Source organism: Lupinus angustifolius, chromosome LG08 (assembly GCF_001865875.1).
Source record: "Lupinus angustifolius cultivar Tanjil chromosome LG08, LupAngTanjil_v1.0, whole genome shotgun sequence".
Taxonomy (NCBI): Eukaryota; Viridiplantae; Streptophyta; class Magnoliopsida; order Fabales; family Fabaceae; genus Lupinus; species Lupinus angustifolius.
In genome coordinates, this window is record NC_032016.1 from 1026548 (window position 1) to 1042317 (window position 15770).

General features: G+C 32.5%; 1 protein-coding gene across 1 annotated transcript; it reads right to left on the reverse strand.

Moving 5' to 3' along the window:
• LOC109353515 (10 kDa chaperonin 1, chloroplastic-like) lies at window positions 2792-12139 on the reverse strand. The gene is made up of 7 exons (XM_019595825.1): window positions 11949-12139; window positions 11806-11864; window positions 11531-11581; window positions 5924-5989; window positions 5766-5813; window positions 4017-4046; window positions 2792-3035 (listed from the first exon to the last, which is right to left on the reverse strand). Exons 1-7 carry the CDS (start codon window positions 12040-12042, stop codon window positions 2967-2969), a joined length of 417 nt encoding a protein of 138 aa, XP_019451370.1. The 5' UTR covers window positions 12043-12139; the 3' UTR covers window positions 2792-2966.

The following is a 15770-nucleotide window of genomic DNA, read 5'->3' on the forward strand; positions in this document are numbered from 1 at the left end:
AAGTATCGTTCACCTTACCAGAGCGAAGGTCTGTACCTGTCGGTCCATCTACACTAGCTGAGGCACGAGGCAGGTTGGAGGTTGTCAAGACCTAGCCCCAACTGGGATTCTCATCTACTGACTCAACGCCAAGAGGGATAGAAGGAGCAGGCATGGATACTTCATCGGGGCCTAGGGAGTACACCCCACACCCTTCAATGGATTAGGCAGTAGATGAGGTGGTGGAGGACGAGGACGATGATTGTTAGAGTTAATTTGCATAGAGGATTATGTGAAGGTTAAAGAGATCTCTTCAGACCCGGAGATCGATGAAGACCTGAATGAGGTTTCTAGTGCACCACTGGTCTAGGAGCTCCTTTCTTTCTTTTGATAGGGAACCTGTGTAGAGTACTTTTGTAATGCCAACGCCCTCGACATTATTTTATTTTTATTTGTATTTGCAGTCTTTGTTAGGGGCGAATAATAGACTTCGTCTTGTATTTTGTAAACTATGATGTACGTATTACAAATTCAAGAATTGATTAATGAGAAGTATTCATAAAAGAATTGTATTTCGTTCAATTACATTTTAAGTATTAAGAAATTATTTCCGCAAATGTTTGAAAATGTGACGTCTTGAAAGAGAATAGATAAAATGGAAAAAAAAATGATTGGTAAGTTATATGTTACATAAAAGAAAAACAAATTACTCAATTTTCCAAGAGATTAAATATAGTAATTATGAAATGATTTTACGGGCGTTACAAAAATAGGCTTTTTTAGGGCCCATTTTAATTTAATTTTTTGTTATTATTTATTATTTATTATTTTTTCTTGAAAATAATATAAGTTTAAAGAAACCTATTTTATGTCTAATTAATTTAAATTTGTATTTATTTATCCCTTTTTCTTTTAAAATTCAAGTGAGACATTTAAATATCTCATTCTAATTATTTAAATCTGAAATAAGTTCTAAAATAAAAAATCAATTTTATTTACAAAGTAATTATTTTGAAAATTTTATTGAGCTTTTTATGGGTCGGACAAAAATGGATTTTCACAATAATTAATAGATGAGACAGACGATCGGAAGATAAAGAGATGAACATGAAAATTGTTTAACTACAATTTAATATGAGTATTATTTGAATTTGAATTCAAATCAAGAATCCATGAGTTTGAGTGTGTAAGAAGATAATATCATTGCTTATCAAATGCTAACGAAGAGAAATGTTGGAAGGACACATCTACAACATAATGAAATTAGTGAGAAAGCATCAACAAATTAAGAAATAAATGAAAACATAAACAAAAAAATCAATGACAAAATAAAACCATATCTACAAAATAAACAATAAAATCAATAAAAATGAACCAATTTTGGAGGGAAAATATCGAAGGAGATATTGATACGTGTCTGATGTAGCAAAAACCTTCTTTTGTTATATAGTATATAGATGAAATGACTGGAGAGAAAAATATTGGGTAAGAAATATTTTTGGAAGAGAAAGACTCAAAAGAGGAAGAGAAGAAAAAGTGTGCAAAATACATTTGTGCAAAGTACATTTTATGAGAAGAAGAGAGAAGGTGTATTTTGGAAAAAATCAATAATGTATATTTAATAATAATAATTAGTAGATGGTAGTGAGACGCTTGGAAGATAAAGAGACGAACATGAAAAATTATTTAACTACAATTTAATATAAGTGATATTTGAATTTGAATTCAACATTTATTAAAATAATGGAATAGTTTATAAGCTTATATTCTGTGCGTGAAAGTTTATCATACATCAATGAACCAATTTTTGAGGGAAAATATTGAAGTAAAGGTTGACATGTGTCCAAGATAATGTGGCAAAAACTTTCTTTTATCTTCTTTTGTTATATAGTATATATAGATAAGAGTAAAGATCCAATAGGCTCCTCAAAATTTTTGGGTCCTAATTTTTTTTGAACATGAGTCCAATTAGTACAAGAAATAAATTATCCTATAAAGACTAACTTCAGAAAACGTTTTGAGAATCCATTTCAAATTTTAATCTTTCATATATCAATAAATTTTTTTAAAAACCCAAATGTATTACCACGCAATAAAAAAAATATTTTCAATTTAAATTTGGCACTTAATGTGTGTCACATGGAAACAAGTTAAATGAGTTAGAATATAAAATTCCAAAGCTTACAAAATAGTAATAATAAAGAATAGAAAAAGAAGGAATGTTAACCCTTAAATGTTTTGTGGGTTTAAGTTCACAGCTTTCAAAACTTGTGTTCCTTCTAAAAACATCAATATTAATCAGGATACATCAATATTTGAGAAACATACAGTACATAATGGAGCATGTTCCTTCTAAAAAATATTAATTTGGTGAAACTTGTGTTGAGAATTTTTTATGAGTTGATTTTGAATTAAAAAAAAGAGATTTTTTAATTTTAAATTTAAAAAAGTTATATAATATTTTTTTAAATGATAAAAAACTTGAAACATGAGTTACTCAGTGCATAAGTTGTCTTCTTAATCAGGAAAAAAATACAACCTATCATCACAAGAGCATGTTTCAAGTCGTTACCGAGGCTTCGAATTAATTTTTAAAGGACAATGGAAAAAGAGAAAAGATTCGAGAATAATAAAATACATTTATTATATAACTTTATTTCTCTTTCGTTCCCCTAAAAAAATATCTTACAAACATACCCTTAGGACATCATTAAAAATGGATTTCTTGTTTTTCTATTATTATTGCAAAGATGTGTAATAATTTGTCTATAATATGCATATCTCCCTATCATAATAACTTTAGAAAGCATCATGCATAATAAAGGAATTCATTTATTATGACAAACTAAAGTAGTTAAAGTTATGATGACATTAGAATCAAACAAACTAAAGATTCAAAAAAAGAATTCATGTCTACTCTTGAATACAATTGCCAGAAATATGATCATAATAATGGATGTAATTCTTATGTCTAATAGACTAAATTTCTACTCAACCACAGCTAATAAGTCACTTGCTTTACAGAAGCAATGCTTTGCATCATTCCCCAAATCCACCTGTCAAATAATCAAACCAATTTATATTTATATCAATGGTGATAAAAACATTTGATTAATAGGAAGATTATTGTTTTTATAGTCATCATACCAACAAGAAGATTAATTTCAAAATAATCATATAAATACACATACAATAAAATGATAGTTCAGTGCATGAGGTTTCCACTTAGTAGGTCTGGGGAGGATAGATGTATACAGTCTTATCCACAAATGGAAAAATTGTTTCTGGAATTTGAACCTGAGACCTAATGATCATTAAGCAACAACTTTATCGTTGTGTCATGCTCACCCCTAACCATTATTATAACTTGTAGTAATATAAGTTTCAAAAGGATGAACTACTATAACTTACTCATGATACACTTTTGCATGCAAGTTTTTTTAGAAAAATATATGATTTCTTTATCTTAGCCCCCTTATGAATAATGTATTTTTCCTTTGGCCACCTTAATAAAATATTATAGCTCTGCCCCTTACTTTTAGGTTGTGAAAAGAACTAGGAAGAAAAGACTTTTCCAAATAGACTAATTCATTTCATCAAAGGAAAAAATAAATGAGGATTAAAAACTGACTTCCAACAATACCTCATTTTCTAAAATGATATCCCCAATAAAATAAAAAATAGAGTAAGCAAACAAACAAAACATGTAAGGCATACTGGATTCTCAGGATCACTAAAAGGTTAAGGATTCGATTCCTGGGAACGGCACTTGTTGAGAGGGACAGCCGCACACTCCGAAAGGGATTAGTTTCTTACCCAAAAGAGTGAAGGGATACCCTTGGTAGTACCAAAAACAAACAAAAAAATGTTTCTACAATTTATCAAACCATTAAATAATTTCTTGGCATGTTTGCCAGTTATTAACTCAGTAGAAAACATTTTTAAGCAGCTAGTGTTACAACTTACAACACAGAATAACATTAGATTCATCACATTATCTAAATATATAAAGCAAGCAGATTTTTTATGTCACTTACCTCATAAGCATTTATATCCGAGAACAGGACCTGCAACAGACTAAATATTAGCTACATTCTTACTATATTCCAACAAGGATGATACAAATGTACCATATCTCATAGAAATGTTCACAAGCTTAAAGGAAATTTTTACTGCAAAGCTATAAGACCGGCAATATTATACGGACCATAAAATGTCAACATGAGAATAAATTCAATGCGTAAGATATGAGAATATTGCTTAGATAAATGAAGATATATGAATGAATGCATTAGGGAGAAAGTTGGGTTAATTCTTCTTATAGAAAAGATGGTAGAATCTCGGTTATCTCTCTTTAAGTGGTTTGGGCATGTGTGGAGGAGACCATTAGATGCCCTAGTAAGGAGAGTAAATCAAATTGAAGCTAGTCCAATTTCTAGAGACCGAGGGAGGCCTTGAAAAATCATAGACAAAACGATTAGAAAGATTTAGTGATCAATGTTTTATCAGTAGACGTGATTTATGATAGAACATAATGATATTATTCAAACCATGTGACCTACCTCACCTAGTAGGACTAAGGTTTAATTGTTGTACCAGAAAGCTAATTGCATGACAACCCGAGTTCTATCATAAACCACCTAAAGTCAAATTCTATGATCTTTCTACCATTAGGTATCACCCCTGCTACTTTGCCTTAAACACACTCATTCTTGATCTACCATGTCTTAAAAGTAAATCACAATAAAATTTCCAAAATGTAATCCTTGAAACCTAGTTCCCCAAGCCTATTAGGAATCCTTGAGACTTAACACAGATAATTAATCAGAACTCTTAATTAACATAATGTTGACCTGAATTATCCATAACATCAAGCTGAAAAATTAACTAAAATGCTTGGAAATCACACTCCCTTAACACAATCATGGTTTGGCATACCCTCTTCAGCCAATGTTTCCTCCACTTTTCTCTACTTCCTCATTTCACCTTTCACACACCCCCAGTCTCAAACTTTTGCTATTCAGACTATCTTCATTTTTATAGAGTAAATGTGTTCTAAGAGTCTATGACAGACCAAGTAATAAATACTTCTCCAATTGTAGCATGAGAAAAGCAAATTGTTTAAAACTCATCTACCACCATTCTTATTCCGTTATATCATTATACTCTACGAATATAACATCGTTTGATCCATGTAGCCAACCCCACCTAATAGGATAAAAGCTTGATTATTGTTGTTGTATACTCTGTTACTCCAGACATATAAGTAAATTAAGTGAATAGAGTTTATTAGCATCCATTTTGTAGATATTTAAGATAAATGAAACATACCAAAACTTTGTCAACTGTCATTTTGTTTTATCAAGATGCTTCTTTCTCGACACCTTATCATGTACATCAAACAATTGCAACCTATATCCCAACTAAATGCATACACTTAAATGTGTTTTCGCTAATTCGTAAGGAGTAGTGGGGAAATTCTTGGTCATTGATTGGAAAATACATAAGTGAAGACAACATATGGTATAATAAAACAAGCATCGGGACATAAATTTGGTAAAACAAATGCAGGAAAATTGTGAGTACAAGTGATATTGATGATGACTAGAAACCACATGTTCTTCCGAATCAAAGAGACTTCATGTTCTCAACCCCCACACATATGACCCCCTTTTTGTATGTGGTCATTTGTTTGATTTGAAAAATGATCAAACAATTGCACCAAGAATAGGGTAATTATTGTACTAACTCAGAGCGAAACTCTTTTAATGTAATTCAATGCTTACCTTCTTTCCTACCTCTAGTTCTCCAACCTCAGCACCAACAGAAAGGATCTAAAATAAAATTGAGGAAAATAATTAAATTTATCGAAATTGAACAAAAAGGTTATAAAGTATAACAAATTTCTAGCACTAGAACACCAAAGGCATCTATTTATACTTACTTCTCCGACCAGATATCGCTCAAATTTAACAGCTGACTTGGGCAAAAGAACCCCACCGGCTGTTTTCTGCACCAAAATATAGTCAGATCAGTTAAGCAATGAGGTAAATGTAATCTCCAATTCAATACCAGCTAAATACATATGAATACTTTATTCTGAATACCAGAGAATTATATGACAAACTATTCATGAACCAAAACACTTGTATACAGCAGAAGGAATCTAAGTATTACCAAGTTGTAATCATACAATAAACTTCATTGTATGTTACTTCAATTGTAATTTTGCACATCAAAATAAAAACAACTCCAAAACCCACACATTATTTCTTATTGTCTGTACTAAATAATATATATTACATTAGTATATAATATATTATTAATAAATAGGAGAGCCTGATAAGTCAAATAGGTTTTCTTAAAAATTTTAAAATCTGGGCCTTAGACTAAGATAAATAAGCTTTTCAGAAAGCCTTAATATGGTTTGTTTGCCAAATAGACCTGGCCTAATCCCACATTTAACCAACATAGTTAAAATCGAGATTATACTCAAGATCGGGAGGAGAGTTGAAGATCATAAACATAGGATCCTAACCAAGGCATTCAAAATCATGATCCTATTGTCCAATCTTCGACACCCAACCATGCTCGATCTCAGTTCTGAGCACACCTCTATGAGATTGTGTGGAATCATTGTGTTGGAATATATGGTCAATTGAATCGATGATCCTATATTCGCTCTTCTCAACCTCTTTCCCTCTCCTTTCTCTTGATCCAGCAAACCTTCGTGTACTGATTCGTAAGATGAATGGAGGAAGATAGGAACAAGAACATGAAGCAAAGAATATTTGAATCTTCTTGTGTTGGTCGTGAGATTCGTAACCAAGGCAGTTAGAATCGTGATCCTATAGTCTGATCTACGACATCCAACCAATGCTCGATCTCAGTTATGGGCACACCTCTGTGAGATAGTGTGTAATTGTCGTGTTGGAGCGAGGACTGATTGAATCAATGATCCTATATTTGCTCTTCTCATCCTATTCCCCTCTCCTTTCTCTCAATCCAGTAAACCTTCTTCTACTGATTCATAAGATGAATGGGAGAAGATAGGAAGCAAAGAACGATTGAACCTTCTTGTGTTGGTCGTGAGATCCAGCAGCCACAATATGTTTCAAATGATTCAAACGAAACAAGGGATACAAATGACAGAAGAAGGGGAAAGTTAATAAAACTTCATAGCTTCAACAAAACGCACAACTTAGGGTGTAGGTTGGGATTGGGCTGACTTCCATAAGAAAAAAAAATAAGGTTGACTATAATATAAACTTTTTTACTAGCTTAATTTTATTCTTTAAAATATTGGTTTTTTTAGTAATTTATCATTTAGTTAGCATATCAGAAAATAAGAATTGTGATCTAATGTGTTTTTTACTAGCTTAATCTTATTCTTCTAAATATTGTATATATATATATATGTTTACTCTTATATATGGTATTCGCTAACATGAGTCCACCACATTTCATTTCATAAAGGAACATGTTAGCAGTGTACCCAAAATGTTGTAAAAAATGTCGTTAATGTTGTTTTAGTAAATCACTTAAAATAGGGTCATTCTCATCCCAACCCTCTGGTTTCCTCCATCTTCCATTACAGCTTAATCAACATCTATCTTGAAGTCCTTATTCTTTGATCTTCGCAATCATTGTTGGTGCTCGGTCTTTTCCCAAAGAGAAGAAAGATATAGAGAATAATATGCAGCAAAATCATCCCAAGAAGAAGGTCATTTTTGTACTTTTGTTTGTATTCAAAAAAGGATTGTTGACATTTTCCATGTTTCTTCCACAAATCAAGTTCTGAGATTCTTAGCAAGCGCACTTTAATGGGAAGGTCATGGGAGTATTAGCAATTCCATAATATGATTCACACATCTAAATGCGGAATAGAAAGTTCTAAATTTCATGGTCTGATTTAACCCTGCATAAGTAATTTTAGAAACTATTCCCTTAGTTTATCTCCTAAATCTCACCATACTCAATTGCAATTGCATTTGTATATTACATTGCACCGTGTGGGTTGTGGTGTTGTTCGGGAAAACCAAACCAGCACTGTGTGGGCACTGCACGAGCTGGAAGAAATCAACGGAAAGAAGGAAACTGGCAATGTGTGAGCACTACACGGCTTGGGCAGCACTGTGTGGAGGTGCTACTGTCTTATTCGACGGCACTGTGTGGAGGGTAAAGGAAACCAGCATGGAGGAAATCGGTGTGGAGGAAACCAGTGAGTGGAGGAAACTGGTTTGTCTTCTGGACTGGACAACAGTGGTAGATGAATTTCATAATGAAATTGGGTTTAGTAGGTTAGTGTGACAGGATGACCCTATTTTAAGTTATTTACTAAAAAATAACCTTGACAAGAAACTTAACTTGAATTAATCAATTAAGAATATTTTTGACAATTTTTTTGGGCCACACTGCTAACATATTCCCTCATAAAATGAGGTGAACTAATGTTAGCAAAGCCCTCTATATATATATATATATATATATGAGGTTTGCTAACATAAGTAAAGCTACTTTCTTGAAGGATAATGATTGCATTGCATATCCAAATATTTGAACCAAAAACCAGATTTTAATTTGCCTACGCAACTTCATTTCTAGGGTATTTAAGTTAATTTATATTATTTTGTGTATAAAAGGTGTTTGCTTGATAATAGTTACTTCTTGGAGGATGACATCATTTTCATAACCACCAGGAGCTGCAGATGTATGTCTTACATGTGAGTATGAAAATATAGAAGACCAAAGTAGTATTTCAAAAATGAAAGCTTTACTAACTTTCCAAAAAAGAATGTGTCATGCACTCGCTACATGTTGTTACTACTAGAGGAAGGAAGGCAAAAATTATTTGAATAGAGATAATGAGTAATGTTATATACAATGAAAGAGAAAATGTAATAAACATATTTAAAAATAAAATATATAAATTGACTTAAACACCTTTGAAAGGAAGTTGTGTAGACAAATTAAAATTTGGGTTTTTTGTCCAAATATTTGGGTATATAATGTTAATATGACAATATATATATATAAGGAGCTACTCAAGTGAGAACAGTTCTCATAAAAATTGCGAGAACAATAAATCTGGACCTTATAACCAATCATGAATGGTTAGGATTAAAAGCTAGTTATTAGTCACATGATAATCATGTGTGTGTATCTGTTAATCTTAATTGTTCAATCAAGATCCAATGATATATATTAAGTGTTCTCGTTTCTCATAATAGCACATTTTGTCACATGAGTAGCTCCTTATATATATATATATATATATGAGAGGGGATCCACTTACTCCAAAAGTAAGTTTAAAAAACTTAGTCATCAATTCTAAGGAAATCCAATGGTTTGAATTAGTAAGTAGATCTAAATCATTGGATTTTCCTAGAATTGATGACTAAGATGTGAAATAAATTTTTTAAATTTACTCTTGAAATAAGTAGATTCCCTCTCTCTATATATTATATATTAGGTTAAATTGCTAAATAAATCAATATTAATAAGAATAAGATTAACCTAGTAAAAACGCTCATTTCACAGTACAATCCATACTTTTTGATATGCTTGCTAAATATGACAAATTACTAAAACAATCAATATTTTAAAGAATAAAATTAAGCTAATAGAAAAACTCATATTACATCCTAATCCTTATTTTTTTTCCTAGGGAAGTCAACTCAATCCTTACGGAAACCCTAATTTGTTCATTTTGTTGAAGCTGGTTTTACTAACTTTCCACTTCTTTTGTCATTTCTCCCTTCTTTTATTCGAAATATATCATGGCTGCAGATCTCAACCAGCACAAGAAGGTTTAATCGTTCTTTACTTCATGTGCTATCTTTCTACTTCCTATATGTACCTTACAAATCAGCCCATGAAGGTTTTCCTGGATTGGGAGAGAAAGGAGACATAAAGAGGTTGAGAAGAGCGAACATGGGATCGACAAGACCATCTATTCAATTGATTATACGCTCCAACATGATGATCCCAAACGACTCACAAAGGTGTGCCTAGAAGTGAGATCGAGCATGAGTTGGGGTTGAAGATTGTACGATCATATGAGCAGGATCACGATTTTGACTACCTTCAATTTGCCCATGAGTGAAAAACCAATAATTAACATATGTTGCCAAAAGCTTGAGGACCTCTTACCCATTGTCATATTGAACTAACCATTTTTTGAAGCATGATAATCGACTCAAGTGTTTCAAATAGAAAGACCACACATCAAGTTCAACCAGATCTTACAGTGTTCTACAACACTTACTGAACTTGGATTTCTTCAAGAAATTAGGGACACTAACTCCTTAATACTTATAGCAGAGGAAAGCCTCTGTAATCTCTAAAAACAGAACCAAAACAAGAACAGAAATGAAAGGATAGAAATGAAATTGGAATTCTTTTCGAGGAAATTGTTTCTGCCTGGCTCCCAGCCGAAAGCCACCAAATTCTCATTCAATGGCTGTATGCTCAGGATCCTTCCCTCCCTTCTATCCTTGTTCCTAATCATTTCCGCCATCCTTCCCAATCCTCGGCCACATAACCGAGCTTGTTACAGCCTTACAGCCCATTTCCCTCTTCTACCCTCTCTTCCTTATTACCCTGCTACCTTTTTTATTTCTCTCAAAGTATAGTAATTGGGGGATGGCCAACGCATTCACGGATCACAAAAGTCACCTATTTAGAAGCACAGCATGAAATATTTTAGACATTAGGTAACTTTCAGAATGCACTCTATGCCTTCTTTTCTTGGCATAGGTTATTTGCGTCTCTGTTTATTGTTGTGTATGTGCAAAGTAATTATACCAATGCATGTAAACCAACAATCGTTTAGTCATACTCAGAGCAATGAATGAACTAGGTTTTAGAATTTGTTTACACGCTTTATAGGTGCTTACTCGTTAGGCCACACTACTGGCAGCTATGTTGTGAAAAGTGGTACCTTTCTTCCTAGACATTGTTATGTTTCTAGTAAGCTTCTCCATTCCTACATCATCAACCGCATCAAATGATGCGACCGCATCAGGCCACAATAAATTCAAAAATATTTTTTTTAACCACACAAAAATTCACACCACAATAGTAGTAACGGCAACCACAGTTTAAATCCTGGACCTATCTTTTGCCCATTTTGTCACCTCTAATAGACAATCCTCTCATTTCACTTCTTTACGGTCCTATCAGAAAAACGAGAGAAGCTAACAGTATGCTCCGAAAATAAAACAATTTCCCCCAACTTGACATCTAAACACCAAGAATGAAGGGTTAAGGTTTAGTTTCAAAATCGAGAGATTTATAAAACATTTATGAATATGATTAAGAATAATTAGAATGGTACAAGATAGTCTCTCAAATCCTTTCTCTCATTTTAATTTTTTTTTATCAAAAAAAGAATAATGTATCGACAATCAACGTAAAATTTTATGGAATCTCTATGATATGAAATAAGGATAATACGTACTTAAAATTAAACGTTTCCCTTCAAACCCCTTCATCCCAAGCATATAAAAGTTCAAGAATTTGGTTAACAGGAATTTCATAGCATACATACATCTGGTAGATCTTGAAGAGCAATAAGCACTCTATCACCCTGAGGAACCACCTGCAAGCAACACAGATGAAAACCAAATCAGAAAATCAATAAATAAGAACATGAGAACATGATTTTAATGACTCATTTGTCTATGATTCTAAAAAAAAAGTGATTCTCTCAACAAAAAAACATTTTTATGATAATTCAGCTTGTCCTAAAAGCTGAACTCAATCTATTATATATATAAAGGGTTTTGAGTAAATCTAAACCAAATGGTAAAAGTAATTGAAAACCTTGGTGGGTTCCAATGGTTTGGCAATTGCATTAATCTTCAAAGAGTTTCTCTGCAAAGCTGCATAAGACCCATGTACAAAAAAATGATTAATATGAATAAGAAAATAATATCTAAATGATGAGTTGAAAAAAAAGGTAGTACCTGTGAATCTCTGAGTAGAGGGTGAAAAGGTAGAGCCTTTTGGTAGAAAGGGTTTTGCTAAGGGTAAGGTGAGGAATGTTGATGTTGATGCCATTGATAAGAAGAAGAAGAAGAGGAAGAAGAAGAAAGAGTGAAAAAGTTAAAGCCTTTGAGTTAGTGAGAAACAAGAGAAGCAGATAGCAGATAACAGAACAGCTTGGATGAGAAGCTGCTTAAAACCCTTCAAAAATGTTTTCAATTCTAGAAAATTCCAGCTTTTGTTTTTTTAGGAGTAAGTATGAAAAAATATTTATGAAAATAATATATTTTCCTATTATGTATATATATACTAATAACATATTGGTTTAGTAGTGTAAGATTCGACTGGATAAATCTTTAGCATTACCAAAAAGTCAAAGTCAAGAGTTTGATTCCTGTCAGCGATATTTATTAATAAAAAATGTTATACACCCAAAATAGATTAATGCCTTATCAAAATATATATTATTTTATTATATTTATAAGAATATAATACTCATTATTTATTAAGTATGATATGCACATATGACATGACATCAAACATAATCCTATAAAATACTTCAACAAAAATATTGATAAAAAAAAGTTAAAAGTAAAATATATTTTTATACTCTTTGTATATCATCTATTATTAATTTATATTATTTTATTTATTTAAAATTAATATGTAATATATGAATAATAAATGATGCAATAATAATTTATAAATATTAAACTCATAAATTAAATTGAGAGGAATTTTGAAGTTGAGAATGAAATCACATTCTTGGTTAGAGATGAGGAATTTTGTTATTTAAGTTAAATGTGTAAGAATATCACTTCACATTATAGATGATGAAAGATATAAGTAACTTCCGGATAAATGGGAAAAATTTGTTCATATTAATTTAATAAGTATTTTATTATATTTGCTCAACAATTTTTAATTTCACAAACTCTATATTTTATAGCCCAATTGTCAACAATAATAGTTGGGCATGAAATTATATTTAGATACCCAGACTCCCAAATTCTAAATTCCAAAATATATTAGTAACAATTTTATTATATTTAATTACATGTATAGTAACATTTTATTACATTTATTCTTCTTTTTTAAGATCTTCCAAATAAAAAATATACTTCAATTTTATTACAAATACAATATTGGATAATATTGGTGATAATATTATTAAGAATTTAATATGTATATACTGTTTATAGTGTAAATGTTTGTTTTTTATACTATCAGTAAATTATTCATCATTGATTTATTAATTACTATTGACTTTCAAACAAAAGTAATACAAATCAATGGTGGATGGCGTGTTAACAGTGTAAAAAATTTATACTATCATTGCACAGTGTAACGTCCCGAAAATTACTCCAAAAAAATCTTGCTCAAAAATGGGTATTTGTTTTTAATAATGATGTCATATAAAATTTATTTTCTTATATTCGTTTCATTTTCGGAATATCACTTTAAGTAACACACAATGTGGAAAATCAAAAACACCATTAAATCATGTTTGGTAAGCGGAACTCATACTCAGTTTGGTTCCCAAAGCTATTTGTAAACCATTCCAAAACTTCGAGGTGAAGCGCGAGTCTCTATCCGAGATGATATTTGTAGGAATACCATGCAATCAGACTATTTCTTTAATGTACAACTCCGCCACACTCTCCAAATAGTACTTTATGTTGATTGGTAGAAATGAGCCGTCTTCGTCAAACGATCCACAATTACCCAAACAGCGTCATAACCCTTCCGAGTTCGTGGAAAACCGCTCACGAAGTCCATTGAAATGCTATCAAATTTCCATACAGGGATATCCAAGGGTTGAAGTTCTCCATCAGGTTGCTTGTGCTCAATTTTTGCTTTCTGGCGCACTAAGCAACGGGTGACATACTCCTCTAATCGTAAGTTCATAACATTTACATCTTCAAACGAAGATCATAAACAATCAAACAATCACACAAAGTCACACAAGAAAGCATGTAAGGCCATGCCCAAGGTTGGATAGAAAAGAACTGCTCTGATACTATGTTGTAATGCCCCGAAAATTACTCCACAAAAATCTTGCTCAAAATGGGTATTTTTTTTATAATAATGATATCATATAAAATTTATTTCCTTATATTCGTTTCATTTTCGGAACATCACTTTAAGTAACATACAATGCAGAAAATCNCAAAAATATCATTACCTAAAGGTAATAAAAATATAACTCAATATAACTTTGAATCATACTTCATTAGAATATCATGAAAGGTTGGTACAAAGTACAATGCGAAACCTAATCGTTACCCAAATAAAACTACTCCAAAATAAATACCCTACACTACTCCATGCCCCCTCTTGGGACATCGAAAAGCGGTAACTCCGAATCCTGGCCGAGCAGTCCATCTGAACAAAACGCAAATATAAGACAAATAGAAAGAAGAGGGAGTAAGACATCTAATGAATATTACTCATTGACAGCATGAAATTACACGGAATATCACATCCAAACAGACACACATAATAAACATAATATATATATTACATATAAAAATGCACAATGATGAATGATGTTATAATCTCATATTATGAGGATCAAAGTCCACAATCTCAATGTATGAATGTTATGTTTGTTTCATCAATCCTTTCACCAATATCCTCCCAATATACTATTCGGAAATAACCAAGAGTACAGGTCCCATAACAAGCCGATTTGAACGCACCAAAATTATTCCTCGCAAGGATATATGATCGATTTGTTCCAACGGAACTGTCCATTTCAGGTCGGTTTCGTATCAAACACTTTCTGGGCATCCCTCTCATCGATCCTGATTGCAAAGAGGGGTTGTCAGAGATCGTCTAGTTTGCACTGTGAGCAATGTCCGATCCAACAAAATACCTCGTCCAGGAATACATGGGACTCGTCTCACCTAGACTCTCCCTCAAGACTTTGCTGACGAATCACCACCATCAACGCCATCCCTCTCAACATCTCGGGGCTCATTCGTCTCCCGTACATTTACTCTCCACTACTTCATTTTTGACCATGGATATGCACAATAACCAAAATTGGCAAATTATGTCTTTTAATCCATCTTTTCTAGCGATCTGCCCATCCTAATACATCACCCATCGGGAATGCTTCTAGTGGGTCCCGATTTTAACATATAAACAAAAGAGAATAATTTTGGCACCACTACGAACCATTATTGAATTATCATGGACGGCTCTCAAGCCAAACCTCTTATGGTCAGACGAACTCGCTTCATGGGCACAACATAATACTTCTCAGCACCACTACGAACCATCACCGAATCATCCTGGACGACACCCCTAGCCAAGCCTCTTACTGTCAAACGATCTCGCTGCGTGGGCATAATATCACACCCTCGGGCCTCGCCTTTAACAAAGCAATTCCTTACTTTTATTACTTTCAAGAATTTCATATAGTTATTTACCTTTACAACTTCTTGATGGCAAACATGTCATTAGGCTCTCGTATATATGAGAGTTATCGTTCAGACGACTTAAAAAGAAGTCATGTCTGTATGGAGCCCTCTCACTCGAGTGAGAGCTGTCTCGCTCAAGCGAGGGCACATCCATTTTTGAGGCATTTCTGGCTTAAGCGAGAGCTGTTTCGCTTAAGCGAGAAAACAATCAGTTCTCTTGGTGCCTATTTTAGCTCAAGCGAGAGCTGTCTCACCCCGAGCTAAAACACTCATTTTCTCTAGACGCTTCTCACTCAAGCGAGAAGAGCCTGCATATCATTTTAATTACTTTTCTCAAGGAAAATATTTCTCATTTATATCACATGTTTTTAAACC